This window comes from Prionailurus bengalensis, chromosome B4 (assembly GCF_016509475.1).
Source record: "Prionailurus bengalensis isolate Pbe53 chromosome B4, Fcat_Pben_1.1_paternal_pri, whole genome shotgun sequence".
NCBI classification, from domain to species: Eukaryota; Metazoa; Chordata; class Mammalia; order Carnivora; family Felidae; genus Prionailurus; species Prionailurus bengalensis.
The window spans coordinates 123,836,915-123,864,389 of record NC_057358.1 but is presented as its reverse complement, the minus strand read 5'-3'; the positions used below and the strand labels follow the sequence as shown (position 1 = coordinate 123,864,389).

At 50.0% G+C, this 27,475-nt stretch overlaps 2 protein-coding genes across 2 annotated transcripts in view; one reads left to right on the top strand and one right to left on the bottom strand.

Moving 5' to 3' along the window:
• NT5DC3 (5'-nucleotidase domain containing 3) overlaps positions 1-21,567 on the top strand; it is an 88,249-nt gene extending 66,682 nt beyond the window's left edge. Inside the window, exon 14 of the mRNA XM_043562354.1 lies at positions 21,251-21,567. Coding sequence (XP_043418289.1) covers positions 21,251-21,299 — 49 coding nt within the window. The 3' untranslated portion in view covers positions 21,300-21,567. The remainder of the gene's footprint in view (positions 1-21,250) is intronic.
• STAB2 (stabilin 2) overlaps positions 73-27,475 on the bottom strand; it is a 165,803-nt gene continuing 138,400 nt past the window's right edge. The window contains exons 55-69 of the mRNA XM_043562355.1: positions 26,638-26,764; positions 24,931-25,080; positions 22,852-22,956; positions 21,186-21,293; positions 19,090-19,283; positions 17,539-17,680; positions 12,617-12,750; positions 11,591-11,756; positions 11,340-11,446; positions 9,162-9,281; positions 8,166-8,306; positions 6,844-6,951; positions 5,562-5,690; positions 4,366-4,482; positions 73-554 (exon numbers count right to left, since the gene is read on the bottom strand). Coding sequence (XP_043418290.1) covers positions 504-554; positions 4,366-4,482; positions 5,562-5,690; positions 6,844-6,951; positions 8,166-8,306; positions 9,162-9,281; positions 11,340-11,446; positions 11,591-11,756; positions 12,617-12,750; positions 17,539-17,680; positions 19,090-19,283; positions 21,186-21,293; positions 22,852-22,956; positions 24,931-25,080; positions 26,638-26,764 — 1,899 coding nt within the window. The 3' untranslated portion in view covers positions 73-503. The remainder of the gene's footprint in view (positions 555-4,365; positions 4,483-5,561; positions 5,691-6,843; positions 6,952-8,165; positions 8,307-9,161; positions 9,282-11,339; positions 11,447-11,590; positions 11,757-12,616; positions 12,751-17,538; positions 17,681-19,089; positions 19,284-21,185; positions 21,294-22,851; positions 22,957-24,930; positions 25,081-26,637; positions 26,765-27,475) is intronic.

Sequence of the window (27,475 nt, the reverse complement as noted above, 5' to 3'; positions counted from 1 at the left end):
TACCTTCAGAGTTTGACCCTTCCCATGGCAAACTCTTTTTGTTTCCCAAAACACTGGTTTTGTTCCGTTGACTTCGTTTCTGTTCCATAAACATTTATTGAGCACATGGCACGTACCAGACACTGGGCTAGGTGCCGACAACAAAGATGGAAGAGGCGGGTCCCTGCCTTTGGGAGCTTACACTCTAACAGGGAAAGGAGACAAAGGTCATAGTGTCGGGGAGGAGGCAGTGAAGTGCCACAGAGAGGTACAAAGGAAGGACAGCAGAGGGGCAAGTCCCCCCGGTTGGTGGGTGGACTTAACGTGGCCCCTCACCCACAGAAACAAAGCGATCCTTCAGATTAACCAAAGAGATGAGGTATTGCTTGAGCGCTTCATACTTTAAAACGTCAAGGGACCTTCCTTTCCGAAAGGCGACGTCCTGAGGATTCGCAGCTGACAGCCTCGAGGCGGCTCTGGCTGACGGGGCCGCGGGGATGGCGGGCCGCCGCAGGTCTGGGCCCTCACAGCGCCCCCAGGGGGTCACTGCCATCCGGCTGCTGCTCTTCAGCGTCCTGGAAAAGAGAGGGGTCTGAAACACGCCGGGCGCGGGACCTTCCACTTGTCAAGTCTTTCCAGGTTGAACCTTCCCTCCGGCCACCGGTCTGAAGCCTTGAAGGGGTTCAGGACATACTGCGCAAAATATGGCACCTTGGCATTTTTAATATCTTAAGCTGAAGGAATTTTTGAAAAAAACAGAAGCAGCAGGATGGTCACTCTGACCTTCCCCTCCTTGTCCCTCCCTCTTCCTCCTGTTCCAGGACAAAAGAAGACACATCACCAGAGACGAGGAATTTGGGGCCAGGAAATCTGCACAAACAACCTGGTTAAACTAACCCTTTATTTTCTAGTTTGCCTCACCGTTTACTACCCCAAGCCCAAACCCCTGTCTCGTCCATTCTTGTTTCTTTGTGTAAAAGATAGAAAAGTTTCCTGCTCTCGGCTGTCCGGAAGGCCCCCGCGTACATGTGAACTTTCAATAAAGTGTATATGCTTTTCTCCTGTGAATCTGTCCAGATTACTTTTCCCACCCAGCCAGGGACCCTAAGAGGTGGAGGAAAACTTCTGCCTTCCCTACAGCCTAAACAGTCCCTCTCCAAGTGCTCTGCCCACACGTCTGTGGTAGGAGGGCCTGTTCACGTGGCCGTCTGTCTTGGGAGGCGGGATGGTTGTTCTGGGGGCAGTCGCTGCTGCTTGAAGCTTGTGTGCCCTAGACAGGTCATTTCAATTCTGCTGTTTCCCCCTCATCTGTAAAGGGCCATAATAATATTTACCTCACAGGGAGATATGAAGATTAACTTAGGTACTACCTTAAGGAAGGTATCGGCACCCTACAAAAGGTGGCTATTAATAGGACTACAAAACACTGCTTTCAGGGGCGCCTGCGTGGCTCAGTTGGTTAAACGTCTGACTTCAGCTCAGGTTATGGTCTCACAGTTCGTGACTTCAAGCCCTGCATTGGGCTCTGCGCTCATGGTGTGGAGTCTGCTTGGGATTCTCTCTCTCTCTGTCTCTGTCTCTGTCTCTCACCAACTTGTACTTTCTCCTCTCTCAAAATAAAGAAACCTAAAAAAAAGTTAAAACCTTTCAGATGAAAATTCTTGAGCATTTGATAGAGTCTACTCAGAAGCCCTATTCCAGAGGCAGCACCCAAGCCTTGTGCCGTCTGCGGCTCTGATTGGCACCGAAGTTTCGTTAATTAGCATAAGAGACGTGTTCCAGATGACTGGATTGGCTACACATATTGTATAGGCACCCCACCTTGAATAGAAAAGGTAGGAGAATGTAGAAGGTCACTTGTGGGAACGGCACCCTCAGCTTAGGACTTCTATTCCTGGAACTTTTTTTTGCCACCCGGTCTGATGAGAAAGGTTCATCTGACTCCTGCATTTGGGATACCCTCTCTCCTGCCTCGGGAGAATCCTTCATGCCTGGGGCTGGCAGGACCCTCAGAAGGGGAGAAGCAGCTGAGAAGACGTGAAGAGCTTTGAATAAGATGGATAACATTCCCCCCACCTTCCCTGCAGCTGTTTCAATGAGGCCGCTTTCCACATAACAACGCTTACAGAAATAAACTACTAGTTGAGATAGGCATAGCTGAACTTACCCTTTCAATTTGGATGGGGAAAACTTTTACACGGGTTTGATTAGAAACACAAAATAGGATAAGATCTGGTTATCTTTCAATCTATTGCAATAAGAACACAAGATCTTTACGTTTGGTTCACTGCAGAAAAACAAAAACGTCAATGGCACTATACGAGCTTAAAAATGGGGCGATACAGTATTTCTGTAATGTTTCAGCACCACCTTACAAGAATTCAACAACCATAACGTCTTGAGAGGAAGGGCGGTATATGTTCACGCGCAAAACAATCGCAGCAGCTCTCTGGCTGTGCTTCCTTTTTCATGAGGGTTCTAGACCAACAGCCCAGATTCAAGTTATTTCCTTTGGCCTGAGTGATGCCGTCAGCTCCGTCTGCTGAGGTACATACTAGCTGCCAATTCTTATCTTTATATAAAAAGAAGCGTTAAATGTTATTACTAGCTTCTCCCTCCAGACCCGGTAATAGATGACAGGTAGGATGTGCCTTCCACATTCAGTGTGAATCAGGTACCTTGCCATGGGCTCCCTCTGGGTTGAAGTCAGTGGGGCCCCAGCTAAGCTCAGAGACCACTGACTAGAAAGAAACGAATGGTTATTTCCTGGAATGCCAGAGCAGAACACGCCCCTCTAGATACAAAAGAGCTGATCAAAGTGAGATAGGGCAAGTGAAGGACTCCATAAAAATTTGCTTTTGCTCCTTTCCTGCGTCTCTTCTTGCTAGGACCTGCACCCCCACCCCGCTCCACACATGCCTCGGAAGGCAAATCCCTTATGACCTCCCTGTCAGGCGCAGGAGTTCATGATTTCTCTAGAACAGATAACATCTAAGGTGAGAATGACTGGAGTAAGCCATCATAGGCTTATTCCAGACCACCTGATCTAGACACCTCTACGCCAAGGCCCTCTGGCTCCAAGGACTAACACCTGGACCCTCGTCTCTGTTCTGGCTGTTTCCCGGAAGCCTGAGAGGACGTGTACGCCAGACCGCCATCCTCCGTAAAAAACCCCAGACCCAGAACAAAGACCAGACTGACGCTCCTTTCCTGTCATGGCCTCCCGGGCACTCCGTCTGCATCTGCTCTCTCTGTATGTTCAATAAACTCTGCTCTCACTTCCTGCTGGCTCGCATTTGATTTCCAGGACCAAGGAGCCTCTGGGCTGGTCCCCTGGGACCCGGCCCGCTGGCATCCAAAGGAACAAAGCTCCGGAGGCAAGAAGCAGCCCTGACAATGGGCAGAAACCTTTTGTTGACAATGTAAATAGGTTTATTTAAAAACATCTTTTTTAATGTTTATTTATTTTTGAGACGCAGAGAGAGACATGGCATGAGTGGGGGAGGGGCAGAGAGAGAGGGAGACACAGAATCCGAAGCAGGCTCCAGGCTCCGAGCTGTTAACACGGAGCCGGACACGGGGCTCGAACTCATGCACTGTGAGATCATGACCTGAGCTGAAGTCAGACGGTCAGCCAACTGAGCCACCCAGGTGCCCCTAAAAACATTTTTTAAAGTAGGTTCCATGCCTAGCATGGGGCTTGAACTCACGACCCTGAGATTAAGAGTCACATGCTTGGGGCAGCTGGGTAGCTCGGTTGGTTGAGTGTCCAACTTCAGCTCAGGTCTTGATCTCAGGGTTCATGAGTTTGATTCCTGCATTGGGCTCGCTGATGTCAGCACATAGCCCGCTTCAGATCTTCTGTCCCCTTCTCTCTCTGTCCCTTCCCCACTTGCGTTCCCTCTCTCAAAAATAAATAAAACATTAAAAAAAAAAAGTCGCATGCTCTACCAACTGAGGCAGCCAGGCACCCCAACAATTTAAATATAAGTTTAAAGCATAACATGAGAAAGAAAAAAACCCTTTTTCGGGCCTGAGTCTTATATTGCACAGGCTCCCTCACAAATGTGTGTGGCAGAATGAAGCTCAGGATTTGTGCATGTAACGTGTCACTTCTCACCTGGTCACGAGGTTGGGGGTGGGCAACCTCTGGTTCTCCCTGATTACCTCTAATTGTTGGAGACTTCAGTCCCCCTGAGAGAACTCGGGGACACTGAACAGCCAGCATGGCTTCAGTCAACTTGCAATACTGGCTTTTTTAGGCTTGTTGCCCCAAGAATGTTCTAGAAATGTGCTTTTCTTGGTGCAAAGCTTTCCACTTGGATTTGCTGAAAGACATCATTTACCCACAACTGACTCTGGTTCTAGGTAAAGAAGCAAACTCACCATGAAGGGGTCGCAGGAAGGTTCTGGGGGAGCAGAGGGAGTGCTCTCATACAAGGGGTTCGGTATATTCTCAGGCTGCTGCTTCCCAAGAGCTGCAACGTTGATATCCTCTTCGGACTGCTCAGAAAGACATGCAGAGGCTAGAGCCAAGGTGTCCCCAGGGCAGGAACGGCTCATTCAAGCCAGCAGGAAAAGCCAGCCATGCCCCACCTCCCCCTCCGGGAGCCTTGTCTTTGTAACAGTCCTCGACCGGGACCAACGTGCACCACTCAGAAATGTTCAGTGCAGTGACTCAATCTGTCCGTCCAGGTGTGACCACCACCCAAATCAGTGTGTAGGGTGTTTCCCATCCCCTCCCCCTTCTCCAGGAAGTGTCCTCACGCCTGTGCCTGCCAGTACCCAATCCCAGCCAGGGTAACTGCTATTCCGACTTTCATCACCCTGAAGTGGTTTTCCCTGTCCTTGAACTTGACATAAAAGGGCTCATACAGCATGCACACTGTCGGTAAAAGTGCTGGAGCTTATTAATAGGCAGGTGACCTGCTATGAGGAACCGGCCTGCCACCGGGGCTCTGCGCCGTCTTCACCAGGCGGGTGTGGGGGCAGCCGGGGCACAGGGTGGGCCGGGCGGGGGCAGAAGGCACATGAGGGAAGGTGCTCAGCCGTGGGGCCGCTGCCAAGCCCAGTCCCCAGAGTTATCCCCTGCTCAGCCAAGACCCACTGACCCACCTGTCGGCCCAGCAGTTCAAACGGGGTGACATCTGAGTCTGGCTGCACCATGGGGCCTGACCGTGCAGGTCCCGACCCTGTCCTCCACCCCCGGAGTCAGCCGGCCTTGAAGCCCCCACCGATCACAGTGGGTGCTTGTCTCCCGACTCCTCCAAGGTGAGCGACCTTCCGGGCGCCCGGTGAATGTGCCTCCAAGCCAGACCCCTGCACGGAGGCTCCGAGAGCCTGTGCTGCTGGCAGCCCATCGCTCTCCTCACCGAAGCCCCCCTCGGCCGGGAAGAAGGGCTTACGGCTGCACCGTGGCTCCTCTCCCAGCCGGAGACCCCCCAGGACGCGGGGGGTGTGCGCCGAGCCCCCAGCTACCAGGTGAGCTCAGTGAAGCCACCGGTCAGCTGAAGGAGCCCAGAGCCAGGGGCTGGAGTGCAGAGAGCGCCCCACCACCATGCTCCCATGTTTCTCTCTCTCACCTCAAAATGCTGGAAGCCAATTGTTCTCCGGTTTAGTCGAAAGTAAGAATAGGCAGCCAGAGCGGCGGCTCCGACGATCAGGATGGTGGCGAAGAATATCCCTGTTCCCAAGCCAGCATGGACTGAGGCCTGCACACAGAAAGGGGAGGTGGTGATGCTTAGCACCGGTGCCTTCCGAGGAGAGGGGTGCCTTCTGGAGCCCACCCCATTCTTGCTGGCCTGAGGCATCTTGGGGGCCAGTTGGGATGAAAATAAAGATAAGACAGGTAACCTGTATTTAGCCCTTGCCACTGCCAAGGTCTGTTCTAAGGCCTTTCCGTGAAACACTCCAGTTAAACCTAGAATAGTTCCAAGAGGTAGGGAGTTATTACTGTTTCTGTGTTTACATGGTTGGGAGGGGGGCGGTGGTGAGGCACAGAGAGGGTAAGTGCTTGCCCAATATCACACAGCCAAAGAGGAGTAGAGGTGGGCTTTGAACCCAGCCTAGCTTTGGAGCTTGTGCAATTACCCAGTATGCTATGGCGCTTCTCAGTAGCCAGCTGGGCTCACCTCTCCCCCACACTTTTATTTTTTATTGTTTTAATTTCTTTTAATGTTTATTTTTGAGACAGAGAGAGACAGAGCATAAGCAAGGGAGGGGGAGAGAGAGAGATAGACACAGAATTGGAAGCAGGCTCCAGGCTGTCAGCACAGAGTCCGACATGGGGCTCGAACTCGTCAACTGCGAGATCATGACCTGAGCTGAAGTCAGACGCTCAATCGACTGAGCCACCCAGGCGCCCCTCCCTCACACTTTCAGAAAGCAGAATACTGACACCATCAACCAGCCAACCAACCCTTATAGAGCCCGTGCTGTGTACCAGGGACTATCCTAATTATTTTGTATTTTTGACTCCTAGTTCTCCCAAGAACCTGGAGGTAGGCATTATGACTCCCATTTTGCAGATGAGAAAAATGGGGTTCAGGATGTTCTGGGATTTGTCGAGGGTTGCATAGCTGAAGAAGTGGAGGGGCCAAACCAGAGCTCAGGATTTCTTAGTCCCCTTCCAGTGGCTTCTCTGTTGGCCCATTCATTCAACAAATATTAATGGTGGCAGGGGTTATGTTGCTGACGTGCGGGAGCAGGAGTGAGATGAACCAGGGCCTTGGATCCCTGAGGCCAGCCGGCATGGACGTGGGAAGCTCCTCCGGTCTCCAGAGGAAAGGAAACAGGGCTTCTAGGGATAGTTTGCCTCTTAGGGAATGGATGCCGGACCCCTTGCCAGGAACCCTGGATACTCACCAATGGGGCGGGGGGTGCCTTTAAAGGCCTGGAAATGACATGAATGATCCCATTGGAGGCAAAGATGTCCCACTGAAGAATGGCTCTTCCATCGACAAACCTGGTCTCCTGGGGAAATGAGAGGAGGGCTGGTGGAGATCTGTGGCCATCTGCCTCTTTTCCCCACGCGGGCAGCCCCTCCCTCCATGGAAGGAAGTTGCTCAGTTTCTCTGAGGTCCTGCAGTCTGCGTGTCAGACCTGTTGCTACCGACAGGCAGCGCAGGACTTCTGCTCACCATCTGGACAGCCCAGAACACACTAGTTGCCCTTGGGCCGAAAGGCAGATCTAATGGCTGCAGGGAACCCTAGGGGCCATTCTGTCCCGCCTGCTTGTCTAAGAGGTAAGAACTCAGAAGGAAAATGGTTTGTCTAAGACAATCCGGGTAGCAAATGGCAAACCCTGAGCCTCCGAACTTCGGGTCCACTGCTCTATGCACCACCCCGGGCTGTTAGAAAATGGATTTTTAAGTGATCTAGTCCCCTGCTAGTCAGAGCGTGATCTACTGTCTTGTGGTGGTGCGTATCACTGAGAGTTCATTAGAAATGCGGAAACTGAGGTCCCCATGCCCCACCTACTGAATTCGGATCTGCATCTTCCCAAGTCTCTAGGTGATTAAATGCATCTTAAAATTTGAGTAACCCTGGTCTAATCCACTAATCTTTAAGCCATTTGTCAGGTAAAGATGACAAAGCAACACTTTGGGCATTTGCCACACGTCATGAACAACTGTCACACGCTGCAAGTGTTAAACCACGGACTCCTCACAAGTGCCTGTGATTCCGGCACCACGGCGGTCACGGTCACCACTACCGCCACCACTTGTCACCATCACCATCATCACCGTATCACCACATTAGTCATCAAAACTGACGCCATCACCACCATCGTCCAAATGCCATCATAACCGCCATCATCGTCACCGCCATCACCCTCACGATCGTCGTCAATATCCCCATCGCTGTCATCACCAATATCATCAGCGCCACCATCAGGAGGCAGAGGCGGAGAGTCAGAGAGCTTTAAGAACGGCTTCATGTCAAGTTCCTCACTCATTACCAGCTTCTGGGGCTGGCGGTCAGCAGCGATTTGCCTGTCAAGGGGCAGGGGCTGCCTAAGGGCGTGGTGTGCTACCATGTGCAGCTAATACCTTCCCTAGACTGCAGGGTTAGAGTTTACGTCCGGTCCGCATACTAGTCGCCAGCTATTAAGCACCTACTGTATGCTAAGAGCTTTGCATGTATTATCTCCAGTTCTGCCAGGAAATCCAGAAGATGTCTCATACCAGTTGTTGCTGGTCCTGGCTAGAGGAGATGAGCAGCTGGCTTCCCAGCTTAGTTTGCAGGACGGTGCCGTTGACAAGATCTTCGTAAAAAAAGACGCTGACATTGGCGAGGTGGTGCTCGATGTCCCGCCCAGACAGCGTCTGAGAGGAAAGGAGAAACACAAGAATGGTCTGTAGAAGTCAAGCAATTTTGTCTTTAATAATAAGGATGACCCCGGAAAAAGAAATCGCTTCTCATGGCCTTGGTTTTCTGCCTCCGTGTGGAGGTAAGGAATGTCAGGTTTTTCTCAGGCTTCTGCTCGTCTGGGCTCTCGGCCAAAGGCTCACACGTGGCTAGGCTGTGGTACCGAATGTCATGTTCGCGAAGACTGGGTCTTGAGTGGGTAACAGGGGGCCGAGCTACACTCCTCTCAGCCGTTGGGTGGGCTGGGGCCGGGGGGCGGGGTGGGGGGGGCTGTCAGAGCCTGTCACCGGCCACCTGTGTGGAACTGCCAATCCCTCGGTGACGTGTCGGACGTTAGTGTGGCAGACTGGTGACATCAGCGACTCTGGTTGTTCCCCCTCCTGCATTCTTGCCCTTCGCCTTGGAACTCTGAGTGCTCCCCGCTCTGACTTTGGGCTCAGCCACATGATCCGTCTGGGCCAGGGGCACATCAGCCAACGTGACCGACGGGGGGCTTGGAAAGTGCTGGCAGGACTGGGCTCACTCCTGACTACCGCTTCCTGCCAGCACCACCAGGGCATGCCCAGGCTGGTCTGATGGAGGACAGGTGGCCCATGGGGCAGAGGCCCAGGCAGGTCGGCCTCGGTCAGCCGACAGCCAGGCCATCACAGACACGCGAACGTGCCTGGCCGAGACCAGACCCGCCAGTTGACCCGCGGACGTGTGAGCTGTGTAAATGTGCGGCCACTGAGTTTTGAGGTGACTTGGGGTGATAGATACTGATACTGTCTAGAAGTACTTGTCTAAGGCACAGACACCAGGCACCGCCTCACCTCGTTTTCGCCCAGCCCGCCGTTCTGTGGCACAAAGAGGGTGCTGCGGATCGATAGGTCAGTCAGGTGTTTCAGAAATGCCCGGCCTCTGGCCGAGCTGTTGGAATAGGCCAGCACTTCCTGGGGAGAGGAAAGAGCGATCGGTCCTGGTGTGCAGGGTTGTGGGGCACCACCCATCCCGGACCCTTCCTGACGTTGGCCCCCGCTCAGGCTGCGTTTCTTCTGACTGCCTCTCCGGAGAGCCTTAGGGGCACTTTTTCTTTCCTCAGTGAATCCTATGGGCCTAAGTCACAGCCACATCACAAATAAATAAGTTTATTTATTTATTTTGAGTGGGGTTGAAGCAGAGAGAGAGGGAGAGAGACAGAATCCCAAGCAGGCTCCATACTGTCAGCGCAGAGCCCGATGTGGGGCTCAAACCCACAAACCGTGAGATCATGACTTGAGCCGAAATCAAGAGATGGAAGTTCAACCTGCTGTGGCAGCCAGGCGCCCCCACAGACCATTCTTAACATGGCCGCCTGTGCAGTCCTTTGACACATGAGGTCGAATCTTATTGAAACCTTGCAATGGTCTGCATTTCACTCAGAGGAAAAGCCAAAGGCCTTACAATGGCCCAGGAGGCCCAACCCATCTGGACCCTGTTGCGGGGCCCCGCTGGCCTCTCTTTCCCTCTGCTCCAGCCACACTGGCTTCCTTGCTTTTCTTCAGACTTGTGCAGCACACTCTTGCCTTTCATCCTTTGCCCGGTTGTTCCTTCTGCCTGGAATGTTCTTGCCTCAGATCTGCGTGGCTAACTCCCTTTCTTCCATTCACTCTTTCCTCAAATGCCATCTTCCCACCGAGGCCTTCCCTTATCACTCAGCAAAATGGGCACCCACAGTATTTATGATCACCTTCTAGTATTCAATACTATTTACTTATTCTGTTTACTGTTTACTTTGTGTGTCTGTTTTGTTCACTGATATATCGCAAGCACGTGGTAAGCAGTTGCAAATACTTGCTGAAACATTATAAGAACTACCTAGTTCAACTTTGCCATTGTGTTGACAGGGCTACTGAAGCCCAGAGAAGTTACGGACACACAGCCAGTGGGTTTTGTTCTGACACTGTTTTCTCTGAAATGTTGGCACAAGCCAAGCCCCTGCACCGCAGAAACATGAGTTTGAGTGTTTGTCTTTGGTGTGTTTATGGTAATCCCGAACGTCAGAACCATTAGATAGATACTGTTTGGTCTATGGATAATGACTCACCGTTTTGGAGCTCTTGGTTTAACTTCTATCCTGATCCTGTAAGCCCTATACTTATGCCCAGTCCCCTCTCCTTGGCTGTGCCCTTGACCTTGGGAAGCCTCAGTTTCTTCATCTACAAAATGGGGATAATAGCAGAAGTGACCTCACGAGGTCACGTGAGAATTTATTCATACTAACAAGTGTTTAGCGAGCACCTGCTATATGCCAGCCACAAGGCAGAGAAACTCCTTTCCCACAGGGAGCTCACATTCTGTGTGGACTGAGTTATAAGTGCTCTGAAAGGGTTCATACATGCACAGTGCAAAGTAAACGCTCAAGAACTGTTAGCTATTCTTGTTCTTTTTCTTAGCTTTGTTCTTTGAACAGTCAGCACCAAATCCTTCTCCAACTGGAGCTTTCTCTTCATTAGGCCTAACTTGCAGAATACTGAAGTGACTGTAAGTGCAAGGCTAAGTGCGAGTTGAAAGTTGACTCCACGTTGGTAATTTGGCTCACTGTCTGATCACCAGGTAGGCCCCACCAACTGTGCCCTGCCCTGTCCACGAAGACAAGAGAGTGTCTCACTCCTGCAGATCAGACTCTTAAGCTGCTCTGGATGCAAAAAGAGACCATGCCAGCTAGCCCAGTGTGGCAGTTTCCACGTGCTGGCCACAGTCTAAGCGCGTTACAAATATTAACTCATTGATGAGGCTGGTGCTATCATCCTCTCCATTTCCTCCATCCTGAGGAAACTGAGGCCCAGAGAGGAAAGTAACTTGTTGAAGGTGGTGCAAGTAAGTGGCAAACCCAAGCTTCAAATTCTGGCAATGTGGTCCACTGCCCGTGCTCTTAACCATGACCGAGAGCCTTTGGCTTCTTTCAAGGACTTGCCTCTGTACTAACTGCCTTCCTCCCCTGAGGCAACCCAAGCAGACGCGGTACGTACCCTCAGGAAGTTTGTCAGCGAGGGGAAGGACATCAGGACCTGCAACAGATTCCCACTGCACGAGAAGCCATCTCCCACGTAGCCAACCTTACAGGTGCAGTTCACATCTGGAGGGCAGGGGTACACAGGGTCCCACTCCGGTGAGGCAGGGGCCGCGGCAGCTCCAGCTCACCCTTGGGGATTGGCTGGCCAGGCTGAGGGTTGCTCAGCGGCTACGTGGCCAGAATCGGAAGCGTAGCTGGGGTGGTTACCTTTCATCCGATAGCAGAAGACGTCCCACGTTTCACTCTTGTTGTTTCTTTGTCCATAGTCTATAATTCCAACGACACCGGAGCCACAGTTCTGGGAGGAATAGGCTGTGGGGTAAGCAACCCGCCCGCTCTCCAGCCAGCCTGCAGAACACAGGTGGTACTTGGCCTGTGGGGGACACACGCGGCGGTGATCAGTGGGTCAGCTACAGTTGAGTGTTTGGTGTGAGGTCCTGTGCCGCATGTCTGATTCTCCCATCGGACTGTAAACTCCATGGAGCCAGGGTGATGGCTCATTTTGTCTATTGTACCCCTGTGCCTGGAACACAGTAGTTTCTCATTAAATTGTTCTTGATCAATTCATTGAATGGATGAAAGCAGTACTCTTTTTTTCTTAGAGGGACCCACGTCCTTCACACTCATTTCTCTTCTGTCTGTTCTTGAATTAAGATTTCCTATCAGTCATCTCCTACCTGGTCGTATCCGAGAGCTGGGGCAACCCCCTCTTATGACCTTCACAGCCCCTCCAGACATTTCGGAGAAACTCGGCTGTTTTGTGGGTTCGGGGAGATCGTCGGCCTGTGGTTATTGATCTCTTTCTGGTTTTTAGCTGTGACACATGCGCTCCCAGTCTGTGCTTCTGCCTTGGTGGATGAATGTCATGGCAGAGAACAGACATCTGGAGTAAGGGCTGCATCTGAGTACTGGGTGTGCCACCTCTTGGCTGGCTGACTCCGGGCACATTACTTAACCTTTCAGAGTCTCGGTTGCCCTGTCTGTAAAATGGGAGGAGTGACACCTACTTCCAGGGATGCTGTATAGATGGATGGTATTGCTAACAAAGCACCTGCACAGCTCCTGCCACGTAGTACGTGCCCAGTGGACATGACACGTTGATAGTATTGCTCTAGGAGGACCCTGCATTCCCCTCCAAGAAGGCAATGGCCCAAGTCTCCCTCACGCTAAGAAGAGGCTGCACCCTGTCCCCTGTAGCCCCTGCCTGCATGGTGCCCACGAACTGGGGACCACCTTCTGAGCGTAGGAGAGCTGGTTGTAGGTTGCCATGGTCGCGGCTTCGTTGGCACAGGCCTCTTTGGCTTTGTCAAAGGTCAACTTATACTGGCCCAGTGGGGAGCGTAGATGGAACACTCCAACGGTGGCGTCTAGAGAGGAAAAGAGAGGAATTGTCCAGGTCAGCCGCCTGGTGGACAGGACTTCCAGCAAAGAGCTCTCAAAGCTGAAGGCCAGCCATATCCCAGAGGCACTCCCCTTCCAGGGATGTCGAAACACAGCATTTAAAGTATCTATCTCTTTTCTGCAAACTGGTGCAGCCACTCTGGAAAACAGTATGGAAGTTCCTCCAAAAATTAAAATATGAACTACCCTATGACCCAGCAATTGCACTACTAGGTATTTATCCAAGGGATACAAAAATGCTGACTCGAAGGGGCACGTGCACCCCGATGTTTATAGCACGCTATCAACGATAGCTTAATTATAAAAATAGCACGTTATTGTAGAAATTTGGGCAATACAGAAAAGTAAGAAAAGAAATAAACAAAAATCACCTATAATCTTACCCCCTAAAAATAATTTACTCCATGGCTAAATTTTGGTGTACTTCCCCTAAAGATTTTTTACTTTCTTTTTGTGACTTTTTATTTCGATATAATTTCATACTCTTCTAGTCTTTTTACCTCTGTGTTTACATGTCATATACATTACAAATGTGGTTGCATACTGCATATAGAGTTTTTAGAAGTCTTTTTTTATTTTTATTTTTTTATTATTATTTTTTAAGTTTTTATTTATTTATTTTGAGAGAAAGAATGAAGAGGAGGGGCGGGGGGGGGGGGGGAGGAGGGCAGAGGATCCAAAGTGGGCTTTGTACTGACAGTAGAGAGCCCAAAGCAGGGCTTGAACTCACAGACTGTGAGATCATGACCTAAGGCAAAGTTGGAAGCTTAACCAACTGAGCCACCCAAGTGCCCCCAGAAATCTTTTTTTTTTTAAAACTTAACATTAAATCATGATGATTTCCCCATATTATAAATTTTCTTGGGCAACATGATTTCCCCCTCAATACTTAAAATTTAATAATTTTTGTGAACTTTACAGACATGAAAGTTTTTGCCAAGGACTCTATGTTTTTGATTGCTACTATGCCCTTAAAAAGGTTTTCTAGCCATTTCTCCCCTAAGATACTGAAAGATTTATCATGTTTACTGGCTGATATTTTAGCCAGACAAGGAACGCAGAGACCAGAAATAGTTCAAGAACCAAGTCACATTTTTACACTGTCAAGTTCATTATCAAATGCCACAAAAAGGGCACTTTCTTCCCCCCAAAAAAGAGCTGAGTTCAAGATCTTCTTTGACTATAGCCTAGTAGCATGATCCACAGGCTATATGATCCTGTCAGCCTTGGGTCTGAAATGCAAGCACTTAACAGCATAACAGCTTGGGTAAGGATGGATAACCTTGTCTTCTAACTAAGACAACACAATTCTTAACAGTGCATTTGAGTGGACGTGTAACAGTATATTTGATCATCCTTTAGTGTTCGATATATGTTATTTATAATCTTTTATGATGTGAAATAATGCTGAGATGGCACGTTTATCTTTATTCCCTCCTTAGTTTGTTTCTGGAGGATGGGTTCCCTGAAATGGAGCTACCAAGTCTCGGCATGAATTTAAAACAATTTTTTTAGCTTTTTTGTTAAGTTTATATTTATTTATTTTGAGGCAGGGGGAGGGGCAGAGAGAGAGAGGGAGAGAGAGAGAGAATCCCAAGCAGGCTCCGTGCTGTCAGCTCGGAGCCCAGCGTGGGGCTCAAACTCATGAACCGTGAGAGCACGACCTGAGATGAAATCAAGGGCAGGACGCTTAACCGACAGAGCCACCCAGGCGCCGTAGAGCATGAATTATTTTAAGGCTCCCAGCACACACTGTCACATTGGTTGCCACAAAGGCTGCACCGGTCTGCCCTCCTCTGACCCGGGAGAACGGGCACGTCCTCCTGAGTGTGGGATGGCTCTGTAACTGTGCCACAGGGAAAGCTGGGGCCTTAGCCCAGTGCCATCCTGTCTTGCTAAGGGTAACCACTCAGCTAGAACAGAAGGTGGGTCCAACATGATACCTGGTCACTTAGCAACACCGCCAACACTTTCTTGGCATTCATGAGCCAGCAGAAGAGAAGAGCCCCCTGGAGAAGATGGATGAACTGAATAAGTTTCCACCTGTGACTGAGCCGTGGAACAGGCAGGGCTGGCCGAATGGATCGTGTCCTCCAGAAACAAGCCAAGCACCTTCTAGACTGCCTACTTCTTGAGGCAAATGACCCACAGATCAACGTCCTGGTTCCAGCTGCTCGTTTTGGCCCCCATCCTAAACAGCAATTGCCTGTAGAATCTCTCTGCTTGGCAGTTTTACCTTGAACACAGAATGTCCCCAATGGAGCTTCCAAACTTTGTGCCATGTTCCCTCCCACCTGCTTTAACCCAACCACCATTGGGTTTGCTCTCTCGAGATCGAAGCCTTACGTGACTGACTTGTCTGCACTCTCTATGCCCACTGTGTGCCTGAGCTCACCCCTCTTCCCAGGCGAGACCCTGTTACCTTGAGGTCATTGCCTTGACAACTTTCAAGTCTCTGCCACAGTCCCAGGCCTCTATTAAGTTTCTCTGAAGACTCCCTCTCTCATCTTACCTAGAGATCTCTCCCATCCCTGACTATTCTTTGAAATATTGTGGTAAATATACATAACAACAATTTACTCTTTTGACCATTTTAAGTGTGTAATTCAGTGGTATTAAGTAGATCTACAATGTCATGCAATCATCGCAACTATCCATTTCTAGAATGTCTCCATCATTCCAACCAGAAACTCGGTCTGCATTAAATAATGACTCTCCACCCTCCTCCCTGCAGCCCCTCGTAACCTCTGTTCTACTTTGTCTCTATGAATTTGCCCGTTATAAATACCTTATATATGTCCACAATATTTATCCTGTTGTGTCTCGTTTATTTCACATGGCATAATGTTTTCAAGTTTAATTCATATCACAGCACGTGCCAGAATTTCCTTCTGGATAATATCCCACTGTATGAATAGGCTACAGTGTGTTTATCCGTTCATTTGCCGATGGTCACTAAGGTTATGTCCATTTTTCGGGGAACATGGGAGTACAAACATCCGTTCGAGTCCCTGCTCTCAATTTTTCTCTATTCTTGCTTTCTCACTGCACTATCCGTATGAGATAAACTGCTCTCTGCTGTTTTATTACTTGTCTTTCCTTGTCTTATTAATTTAAAAAATGTCCTCAGCTACATGGGCAATCTCCTTGCAAGGAGACAATATCATATATTCTATGTATTTCAGTTGTTTACACTTCTTCTATCTCATCCTCAAAAGGGATTTGAGGTGTCTTAGGATTTGATACATGTTTATGGACCACATGCTTGTGTCCCGCCCCTTGCCATAAATTCATAGGTTGAAATCCTAACTCCCAGTATGTTGATGTTAGGAGGTGGGGCCATTGGGAGGCAATTAAGTTGTGAGGGTAAAGCTCTTTTGTGTGGGATTAGTGTGTGTGTGTGTAGATATATATATGTGTGTGTGTGTGTGTGTGTGTGTGTGTGTGTGTGTGTTTAAAGTAATCTCTATGCCCAACATGGGGCTTAAACTCATGACCCTCAGATCAAGAGTCACATGCCCTCCTGACTTAGCCAGCCAGGCATCCTGGATTAGTGCCCTTATAAAAGGGACCCCAGAGAGCTTCCTTAGCCTTTATGCTGCATAAGGACACAAGAAGATAGCAGTCTGCAACCCAGAAGAGAGCCCTCCCTAGAACCTGACCATGCCGGCACCCTATTCTTGGACTTCCAGCCTCCAGAACTGTAAGAAATACATCTCTGTTGTTTATAAGCCATCCAGTCCATGGAACTTTGATGTAGCAGCCTGAATGCACTAAGACAGTACATAACGGGTGTTAAATCAGTAATTATTATTGCGCTATGGAAAAACTGCTTCACTAAAATGACCGTGTCTGTGAAACAAACCCAACCCAGTCAGAGACCTCCCATAAATCCTGATCGGCCAGAGCACATAACGCCCCGAGTTGCTTTCTGAACCACTGAAACCCTCCCTGCGCTGGCTCAGAATTACGTGTGTGGCTGGGTCCTTCGTGGATTTCCTCTGCTAGGTTTCCAGATGCCCTGTTGTCTGAACCTCTACACTTCCTACTTGGCTTTTTTACTTGACTGCGTGTGGTGATTCTTTCATTACACCTGTGGGCTTATTACAAGCCATTCAAATCATCCTTGGAAGAGAATGCCGTAAATGCCAATCGATGTGTATTATCAAAACAACTGCTAAGAAATTGTATCTTCGTGTGGCAGGGGCTTCCTCTCTGTTGTTAAACCGTAAACTATGCTCCTTAGATTCAATTCCGATCAATGGTTGCTAAGCAACTTGGGGAAAGGGCGCATCAGGAAAAGTCAGGACGGATGACCTTTGTGCTCCATCCAGGTTCTAAGGCTCAGGGTCCAGATCTGAGTTTATTCCACTCCTCCGCTACGGAAGCCGGTTACCTCCTTGGGCACTGGGTCCTGGGCAATGCCTGGGCTGTTTGGCCATGGTTTTTCATTGTGTTCCCCTTTGCTTTTGCACAAGTCCCTTCCCCAAGCCTGATAGAGACTAGAGTGCTTTGAGGGGCGCCTGGGTGGCTCAGTCAGTTAAGTGTATGACTCTTGATCTCACGGTTTGTGAGTTCGAGCCCCGCGTCGGGCTCTGCACTGAGGGCACGGAGCCCGCGTGGGATTCTGTCTCTCCTTCTGGCTGCCCCTCTCCCGCCAGTGCACTCGCTATCAAACAAATAAACATTGAAAACCTTTCCCGAGCCTGACAGAGACCAGGTCGCTTTGGGCCAGCAGCCCCGGCCGCACTGACCTTGGAAGTGGAGGTCGGTGCAGCTGGCAGCGGCATGGCACAGCCCGTTGTCCTGCAAACAGCGGTCCACCGGCAGCCGCTCCGGCTCGCAGTCCAGCCCGTCTCCCACGTAGTGACTCTTGCACTCACACCTGTGCTTGCCCTGTGGGGACAGTGGAAAAGATGAGAAGCCCCTCTTCTAGGACCCCGGGACCCCTCCACGCTCTGCGGGCCACCATCCGGCACAGGAGACGCTTAGCAGCACCAGGAAAATGCATCTCCTGTCCAGCGGGAACAAAGTAATGGCCACGTCTCATGTCCGCACAGGCTCATGAGGAAATGTCATAGCTGAAATGTCACCTCCTCTGAGAGAGTGTCCCTGGCGCATTAAATAAAGCAGCTGTCCCAGCCCTCTCTAGCACACCGGCCCAGTTTATGTGCTTCCCCACTCTTGGTGCTTTCGGAAAGTATCTCGTGCATTTGTTTCTGCACTGGGCATGACCCCCTCCCTCCACCCCTGCATAAGCTTTTTCTTGCTACGTCCCGGCACCTGCGACGGCAGACAGTAAGTGCCTGGTGACCACTTGCTGAATCAATGAATGATCTCATTTAATCCCCACGACAATTCTGTGAGGGCTGTATTATTATTAGGCTCACTTAGCAAATGAGGAAACTGACACTCAGAGAAAGTAAGTAGCAAGCCCCAGGCCACAGAGTGTTAAGTCTGGGAGCTAAGGCTCAGGGAGGGACTCCAAGTTCAATAACGGACTTTATTGTCCACCATCTTCTCTTGCCAATGGATAAACAGGGCACCAGGGCATGGATTCCACTCTCCATATACATTTAAATTTATTTATTTTGTGTGTGTGTGTGTGTGTGTGTGTGTGTGAGAGAGAGAGAGAGAGAGAGAGAGAGAGAGAGAGAGAGGAGCGAGCAAGCACGCATGCAGGGGGAAGGACAAAGAGAGAGAGAGAGAATTCTAAGCAGGCTCTGCGCTGACACAGTGCAGAATCCAATGTGGGCCTCGAACTCACAAACTGTGGGATCATGACCTGAGCTGAAATCAAGAGTCAGACGCCCAACCGGCTGAGCCACCCAGGCGCCCCCGATTCCACTCTAAAAAGCCTTGGGTGAGGGCGCAAACCTGCACTTTTCCTGCCACTTCTCACCAACATTTTTTGTTTTAATAAACTTTTAATTTTGGATAGTTTTAAATTTATAGAAAAGTTGCAAAGATAGCAGAAAGAGTTGCCATATATTCTTCACCAGGTTCCCCTACCTTGCCTTCTTAGATAACCATAGCACATTGGTCAAAACTAAGAAGTTAACAGTGGCACATTACTATTAACTAAACAGTAGGCTTTATGTGGATTTCACCAGTTTCCCCCTAATGTCCTCTTTCTGCTTAGAATGCCACTTTGCATTTAGCCTGCAGACCTAGCAACACACGCACTGAGGCGGGAAGGAAGTTGAGGAAGAGGCCGAACATTAAGTGAGGTGAAGCCAGGCTGAACAAGGTGCAGAAGGGCTCCCATCCTGGGGGCGGGGGGTGGGGAGGGACGAGAGACTCACCGGGCCGGTCATCTTGCAGGTGGCATGCTCATGACACCCTCCGTTGAGGCCGTCGGCGCAGGGGTCTATCTCTATGCAGCTGCGGCCGTCCCCCTTGTAGCCCTTCTGACAGCTGCAGGAGACCCTCGTGCCCTTCTGGGAACACTTGGCGACCTTGGCACAGCCCCCGTTGTTCTGTTTGCAGAAATCCACAACTGCAGGAGCAGAGGGGAGACAGCTCATTTAAGCACTGTCTGTGCAAGGTGGGCTTCAGATGGGGGCATGGGCAGCCCTGGGATCAGTGGCGTTGGGACGTAAATGGTCCCCGACATATTGGGGCCTTCTTTCCCCATGCCCAGTGGCCTCTGTGCTAGCCTTTGCAAACACTGGTATCCCTTGGCTGATACCCTCAAAGACCAGGCCTGATGATATCCGCCTACCTCTGGCTCCTTTGTCATATACCTCTAGGCTCCATTTTGGTAGTAGTTTTAATGTTAGGACAGTTGTGTGTGTGTGTGTGTGTGTGTGTGTGTGTATGCGTGTGCAGAGTTAGTGCACTCTTGAGTACTTTGTGAGATGGGCATCATTACCCCCATTCTACAGATGAACAAACTGAAACACAGAGTTTAACTGATCCGACAAAGGCAAACCAGTGGTAACATGGTAGGGCTGGGATTTAAACCCAGGTTGGTCTGGCCCCAAAGTCCATGCATTCCCCACTGTGTTGTGCTACCCGTTAGGACCTTTGTTTTCACCATCTCCCAAATTTCAACCCAATACTAGATTTAAGGGGTAGCTGGAAAGCCATCTGATTTCTCTTGCCTGGCTTTTTGCCTGGAGTCGTGGCAGCCACTTGAGACTTTGAAAGAATAAACATGAGGACAAAAGGCCTTCTCTGAGGATAGCAGAGTAGAAAGACTGAACCTGGGTCTTTGGTGCCATTGTTGAGTGACCCACTTCCTGGCTGCCTTGTAGCAGACTACAAAATAGCAGGTATAGCAAGAGCTCATTTCTGTAAAGCAAGTATCTCTATTTGAATATTTACTCATGAAAGAAGTTAGAAAGCACATGGGGCTGACACTAGTAGGTTTCTCCCAATGTCTATTGTCTCCTTTTTCTACAGCAATGGAGTTTTAGCTGGGTTCATGGCTGCCCAACTGAAGACTACATTTCCCAGGCTCCTTTGCAGCTAGGTCTGCTAGATGATGAGGTTCCAGCCAATGCTATGGGAATAGACAAAATTTTTAGCAACTTCTAGGTGCATCCTTAAAGGGAAAGAAGTTTGCCTCCTTCCTCTCCTTCTCCATCCTGCTGCCTGGGATGTGCTGATGGTACTGACCCTCTCAGGCCAGGCAAGTGAACGATGGCAGAGCAATAAGATAGAAGGAGTCGGGCTCCCAGATGTCCTTTCAGACCTATGTTAGCTCTGGATGCCTCCATTCAAACTATTATATGAGATAAAAATAAACATATAAACATCTGCCTCGTGTATACCACTGTTCCTTTGGGTCTCCGTGTGGATGGAGCTGTATCTTAACTACTAAATACAGACATTGCCAAATTCAGAGTGGTTCTCTCCAAGTGATGAGTGTAACTACTAAAAACATTTTTTTTTTGAATTTTGAGGGGTGGGGTAGGGGCAGAGAGAGAAGGAGACACAGAATCCAAAGCAGGCTCCAGGCTCTGAGCTGTCAGCACGGAACCCGACACGGGGCACACATCCACAAATCATGAGATCATGACCTGAGCCAAAGTCAGAAGCTTAACCACCTGAGCCACACACGCAGGTGCCCCAGTAAATGTTTTTTGGTTTTTTTTTAGTATTGTAATGTAATTTCTGAATTTTTTTAAAAGTCCAGATATGTGGAGTTACAAAAACACTGTAAAGTAAAGTGCCTCACTTTGAGTCTGTGCAGCAATTTCAAAACAGTGACCTGGGAGGTCGGCAGGTCAGGCATGAGTAAACCCACTAAAGAAACTGAGTTGCAGAGAGGGTAGGTATGGGCGAAATGGCCCAGGCAGGAGTGGAAGGGTCAGGTGGAAGTCCGGGCACTCAGACCATGTCCCGCTCCACTCCCACACTGCCCTGCTGTTTCGCACGCGCGGACAGGACTCACCTGTGCATGTTATTCCGTCCCCTTCGTAGCTCAGGTTACACTCACACGTGTTGTTCTCCTTGCAGGTGGCATCAGCTGAACAAGGAGGCGTGCACACTGGGGGCAAAACTGTAAACAAAGAGGTCCCTGTTCATCACGTGCCTGTGGCGGGAAGACGTGGGACCCTCTAAGACTCGCTCTCCAGCCTGTCACTGAGTTTCAGAAGTGCCCCCTCACAGTGGGAGCACAGGGTGATTTGCAAAGGTTCCTCCCAGCCTGCGGATTCTGAGACTCCAGAATTGCTCCTTAATATTAAGACATTAACCCTGAAATGTTACTCAGACTAAAATGTAATATGTCACCTTTATGGGCAACCAGTTAAAGCTTTATACCTCAACAAGGATGAATTTGGCAGAGTAGCTCTTTGGCCCTAAGGGCACAGGGTTCCAGAAGGAGATGGTTAAATCAGAGGAGAAATTCCATGGCTTTCTGAGGGCACCACTAAGCTTGGGAGAAGTCCAGAGCTTTGGTGTGTGAATAGGACTGCAGTGTCAACAGGTAGCAGGAAGCCATGGGGTGGTCAGGGGAGGGGGGAAGGTGGAGGAAGCTGAGCTAGGGGATTCTGGAACCTCAGGTTGCTTAAACCCATAGGAAGAACTTAGTTGTGCCCTTCTGCCCCCTGCGATTCACAGTGGAGGATTCACCCTTCACATCTCGGGCCTTCAACCAGAACACAGGGCTCTGGGTGGACGGGAGGACCTTCCACCAGAACACAGGGCTCAGAATGGACTAGAGGCCGCAGAACACTGGCCGCTCATGATCCCAAGGGAGCGTGATTACAAGGGGCCACAATCCTAAGGACCATGATCCTGAGAGGCCATGATCCCAAGGGGCCACGATCCTAAGCACCATGATCCTGAGGGACTACAGTCCTAAGGACCATGATCCCGAGAGGCCATGATCCCAAGGGGTCACGATCCTAAGGACCACAATCCTAAGGACCATGATCCTGAGGGACCATAGTCCTAAGGACCATGATCCCGAGAGTCCATGATCCCAAGGGGCCACGATCCTAAGGACCATGATCCTGAGGGACTACAGTCCTAAGGACCATGATCCCGAGAGTCCATGATCCCAAGGGGCCACAATCCTAAGGACCATGATCCTGAGGGACTACAGTCCTAAGGACCATGATCCTGAGAGGCCATGATCCCAAGGAGCCATGATCCTAAGGACCATGATCCTGAGGGACCACAGTCCTAAGGACCATGATCCCGAGAGGCCATGATCCCAAGGAGCCATGATCCTAAGGACCATGATCCTGAGGGACCATAGTCCTAAGGACCATGATCCCAAGAGGCCATGATCCCAAGGGGCTACAATCCCGAGGGACCACTCCTGCCCAGTCCTGTATCATTTGCTTGAGGTGGGCCCTTCCATGGTTGCAAAGGACTGCATGCTGGTTTCATGGGTTTGAGTTAAATCTATTCACCCAGTTTTCCTGCACGTCCCCAAACCTCCCGAGGCCCAGGGCCACATATCCAAATCATCTTTTCCTTGTGGAAAGGGAAACACCTGCTCTGTTGTTTTCTTCAGGTGTCACTCAGACCCCCAACGTCAGTTGGATGCTCTCAGAGGGGCCGCTGCAGCACGGTGCTGCCGCCAGCTGACCACTCCCATGACAGACCTGTCTGAATGTCGCAGAATCGCCCCGTCCACCCCGTTTTGCACAGGCACTGCCCGGAGCCCGCGGTGCCATCGTCACACTGTCCGTGGTCTGAGCAGCCACAGGCTGTAAAGCAAATTGGAACGTGGTCAGTAATCAGTGATCAGGCATTGAAATCCAATCGGCCAGCTCTCTGACCACCCGTTGGCTGTGCTGTCCGTGTGGGGGGCACCATTCCTTCAAACGCTGCACAAATAATATATTCGGTGGCTATCATGGGACAGACATGACTCGGCAATGAGGTTACAGTGAGAAACAGAAGACATAAGGTTCCTGTTCTCAGGGGCTTACAGTCCAGGAGTAACTGGCTTTGAACATGTAATTACAAACACGGTGAGTGTTATAAGCACAGAAGTAGAGTGTGTCATGGGGTTTGTAACTGAAGACAAGGGGGAGAGAACCTATCGGGGGCCTCCTAACAGGGAGACCCATTTGACAGTGAGATCCTCAAGGTATGGATCTGTTCTTCCACTTTTTGCCACCTTGATGGAGGACAATCACCCCAGCCCAAGGCACCACCGGCTGCCACCTGGACCGTTGCATTCAGTTCCCTGGTGTCGGCCCTGCTTCTGCTCTTGCTCTCCTACAGCATATTCTCAGGGCAGCGGAAGCAACACCTCCAATGTGCTCATGAACCCCTTCCCCTCACCGCTCCCCCCACCACTCACAGCCCTTCACTTGGAAGACATGTTGTCTATTCTAAGGGCTGTCTCTGGCCGAGAAGCTCTTACGTTACCTGGCCACTGGTGACCTTCAGATTTCATTTCCTTCCTCTCTTTCTCTTCTTTGCCCACTCTGCTCAGCCACCCTGGCTTCTTTGCTGCTCCTTTCATGCCAGGCCCACTTCTGCCTCAGGACCTTTGCGTTTGTTCATTTCTCTTCTAGGAAATCCATTCCTCTAGTCTGCACCACACCATACAGCAGCCCTTGCCACAAGTGGCTATTTAAATTTAAACTAATTAAGGGGCGCCTGGGTGGCGCAGTCGGTTAAGCGTCCGACCTCAGCCAGGTCCCGATCTCGCGGTCCGTGAGTTCGAGCCCCGCGTCGGGCTCTGGGCTGATGGCTCAGAGCCTGGAGCCTGTTTCCGATTCTGTGTCTCCCTCTCTCTCTGCCCCTCCCCCGTTCACGCTCTGTCTCTCTCTGTCCCAAAAATAAATAAATGTTGAAAAAAAAATTTTTTTAATTTAAACTAATTAAAATTTTTAAAAAATCAGTTCCTTAGTCACACATTTTGAGCGCTCAGTGGCCACACGTAGCTACTGGCTTCCATTCCTGATAATAGAGCTATAGAACATTTCCAGCATGACGGAAAATTCCTTTGGACTGGGCTGTTGTTGGATGTCCCTACACTGGCCCCTCACCTCTTTGAGGTTTCTCCTCAAATATTCCTGGTGTGAGATGTCTTTAAAACAGTGCCTCCTTTCCTTCTCCATCCCCATAACCTGCTTCTTTTTCTATCTTTATAACTATCTTTGTTTCTGCAGTTTTAATCTGTTTCCTCCCTTTGAGTGTACATTCCTTGAGAGCCGGAATTTGGCCCCCTTCCAACACCACTGCATCCCTACAACTTAGAACAATTCCAGGCTTCTGAGAAAGTCACTTGGCCTCTTTGTGCCTCAGTTTCCTCATCTGGTAAGTAGGGATCGTAACAGTACTACCACAAAGGGTAGTTGTGAGGATTAAGCAGTAAAACACACCTGCCTTTGTGCGTAGGAGGTGCTCTAGAAACATCAGCTACCAATATTAATAAGGACTCTAAATTCATGTTGGTTGAATGAATGAATGAATGCTGTTCAGCCACAGCTTGTCCTGATGGCTGCAGGGATGTGGACTTCACTTCTGGAGGTGAGGCTCTTTCCATGGATGGAAACCGGGAGACATCCAGGGAGGGAAAAGCACGTGAAGGCAGGCAGATGGGAGGTGGGTGGACGGGGAGAGAGGGGAAGAGGGATGTTTCTGGGCCAGGCAGGTGGCGTGGACGAGGACAGGGAACACAGCGGCCGAACAACAGGCAGGGGGAGTGGGAGCCACGAACGTACGCTGACAGTCAGGCCCGAATCTCCCGGGCAGGCACAGCTCGCACGCCGTCCCGTTGAAGCCGGTGTGGCATTTACACTCTCCTAGGCCCGAGTACTGATCGAGGCAGACCCCCCGGTTATTACAAGGGGCATCCGCTCCTCCAGGGCAGGCTGGAAGAAATGAAACGGCAGTGACTCGACAGCCTCCCCAGGCCCAGAACCGCTCGGCACCTTAGTAAATGTGCTGCTGACCTGCCCTCAGCTGCGGGGCTGATATCCACTGGCCCAGGAAGACTGTGGCCCCGGGGACTCACCCACATAGTGTCACGGGTATTTAGGGCAAGCCAGTGGCCTCTGGAACATGAATTTAAGTGTATCTGATAGCATTCTACCGAGGCAGAGTGATATGCTGAACCAGGCACTGTATTTAGGGGTTAGGAGCCCTGGATTTGAGTAGATCTGGGCCGAATTTGTCTGAGCTTCAGTTCTCTTAGCTCCAGATGGTGATGATGGTGACGACACGGTGCCCACTTGATCTGTATCACATTGTGACTGAAGATCAAATAAGTTACTGTAACCGAGAGTGCTTTAAAAAACATAAGGCACCGAACAAGTGGAAGGCGTGACACTGGTTTTTGTGAAAAGCGCACACTTAAGTGATGGAGTGTGGACAGACCCTGGGTGATTGCGTGTACACCCTGCCCAGGATTTTCTCAACCAGACCACAGTGAATGGAGTATCCATGGTGGTTGAAACCATGGCTTCGGGAGACACTCTGTGGGACCTTGGGCTTGCTGCTTATCCTCTCTCTGCCTCTATTTTCTCATCTGTAAAATGGAGATAATGATGGCATCTATTTCTTAGAGGTCATTGCCAGGTTTAAATCTTTTTTTTTTTAATGTTTATTTATTTATTTTGAGAGAGAGAGTGTGAGCAGTGGACCGGCAGAGAGAGGAGAGAGAGAGAGAATCCTAAGCAGGCTCTGACAGCACAGAGCCTCATGGGGGGCTTGATCTCACGGTTCAAGAGATCCTGAACCGAAATCAAGCGTTGGACGCTGAACTTAGCCACCCCAGGTGCCCCTTGTCACCAGGTTTAAGTATATTGCCATATATGGGAAGTAGCACTCAATAAATGTGCTTAATTAAAACAATGTGTGGCAGATGGGAAGGGCTTTTTGTTATTCAGCTATTGTTGATGTATAACTGGCTAGAAGTTCTGTCTATGTAGAGATTTCAGGATGGGCCAAAGTGTTCTTTGGCAAGGAGCCCTTTCCTGGCGAGGTAAGAGAGGGAGGTTCACCCCATAACAGGGAATAATGGCATCCGAAACATCATGGTCACACAGCACAGCACTGTGCCAAGGTAGAATTCTCCTCGATGCATTTAAACTCATGTGCTAATCAGTATCATGGACTAGCTTCAGAAATGAAATGGGCTGTTTCCAGCAGCCTGGAAAATGTCTTCTGCTAGAATGTGGAGCAAAAAAGTGCAACACAATGACAATCTACACACAGTAGAGTCTCAACTCTGTAAGAAACAGAATATGGCAAAAGGAAAAAGGAGAAGGAAAGCTACCCAGCTCTTTAGAATGACTGCTTTTGGATCTTTCCTTAGAGGAGTTATGAAGAGCCATGCATTCGACCCCGCCCCCGCAATGTCCGTGCTTTCACAATGCCGCGCAGTGATGGGACAATCAGGATCCCGAGGTGGTAAGAGGCGCCCTCACCCTGACAGTCTCGCCCGAAGTAGCCCTTGCAGCACCTGGGGAGCCGAACCACCATGACGCACTGCTCCCGGCAGCCTTCCACGTACCCTCTCAAGGACAGGTAGTATCGACACTTCTGCTTCACTCCCTAGAGGAAGAAAGTGATCCAACCGTCCGCCTTCCACCGCCCAGACTTGGGCGCTTTGGCTCTAGTCCGCCCCCAGTGGAGGAATCTGGGTACTGCCCAAATTGAAAATGGGACTCAATGGCCCGAGCCCTTAACAAAGGAATTCTTTGCTTAGGGGGATAGATAGGCAGATGGGTGGGGGAGGGGACAGAGCTAGAGTCCACAGAAAGATTTCTCCCCAGGTTTAAGAGGAAGGACTTGTTGACCCTTAGAGCTGCAGAAGTTTGCGGTTTCTTGGAAAGAGAGTGGGGTAGAGGTAGCTTTCCATCATGCGTGGGGTCTGTGGCAAGGCTCCTAAATCATCAGCAGGGAAGGGATGAGTTACATTTTGTTTTGCGGGGGTGTTTTTGTTAGGGGTTTTACCAGTAGAGGAGAGAGAAATTGGCTTTGGAATAAGTGAAAAAAAAAAAAAGCAATATTTAGTGAGTGCTTACTATGTGCCAGGCTCTGTACCCACATTTAAAATTTTACTTTTCCTAATAACCACACACAGAATTGTTATTTGCTACATTTTATGGAGGCAAAACCATATAGATTATGTAACTTGCCAAAGATTGCCCACTGAAATTGTATCCCATAGCCATGGACTCCAAATTTCATTGGCTTAACCATTACTCTTGCATTGCTTTCTGGACCCTTATCCTAGCTTTGCTCCTTACTAGCTGTGTGGCC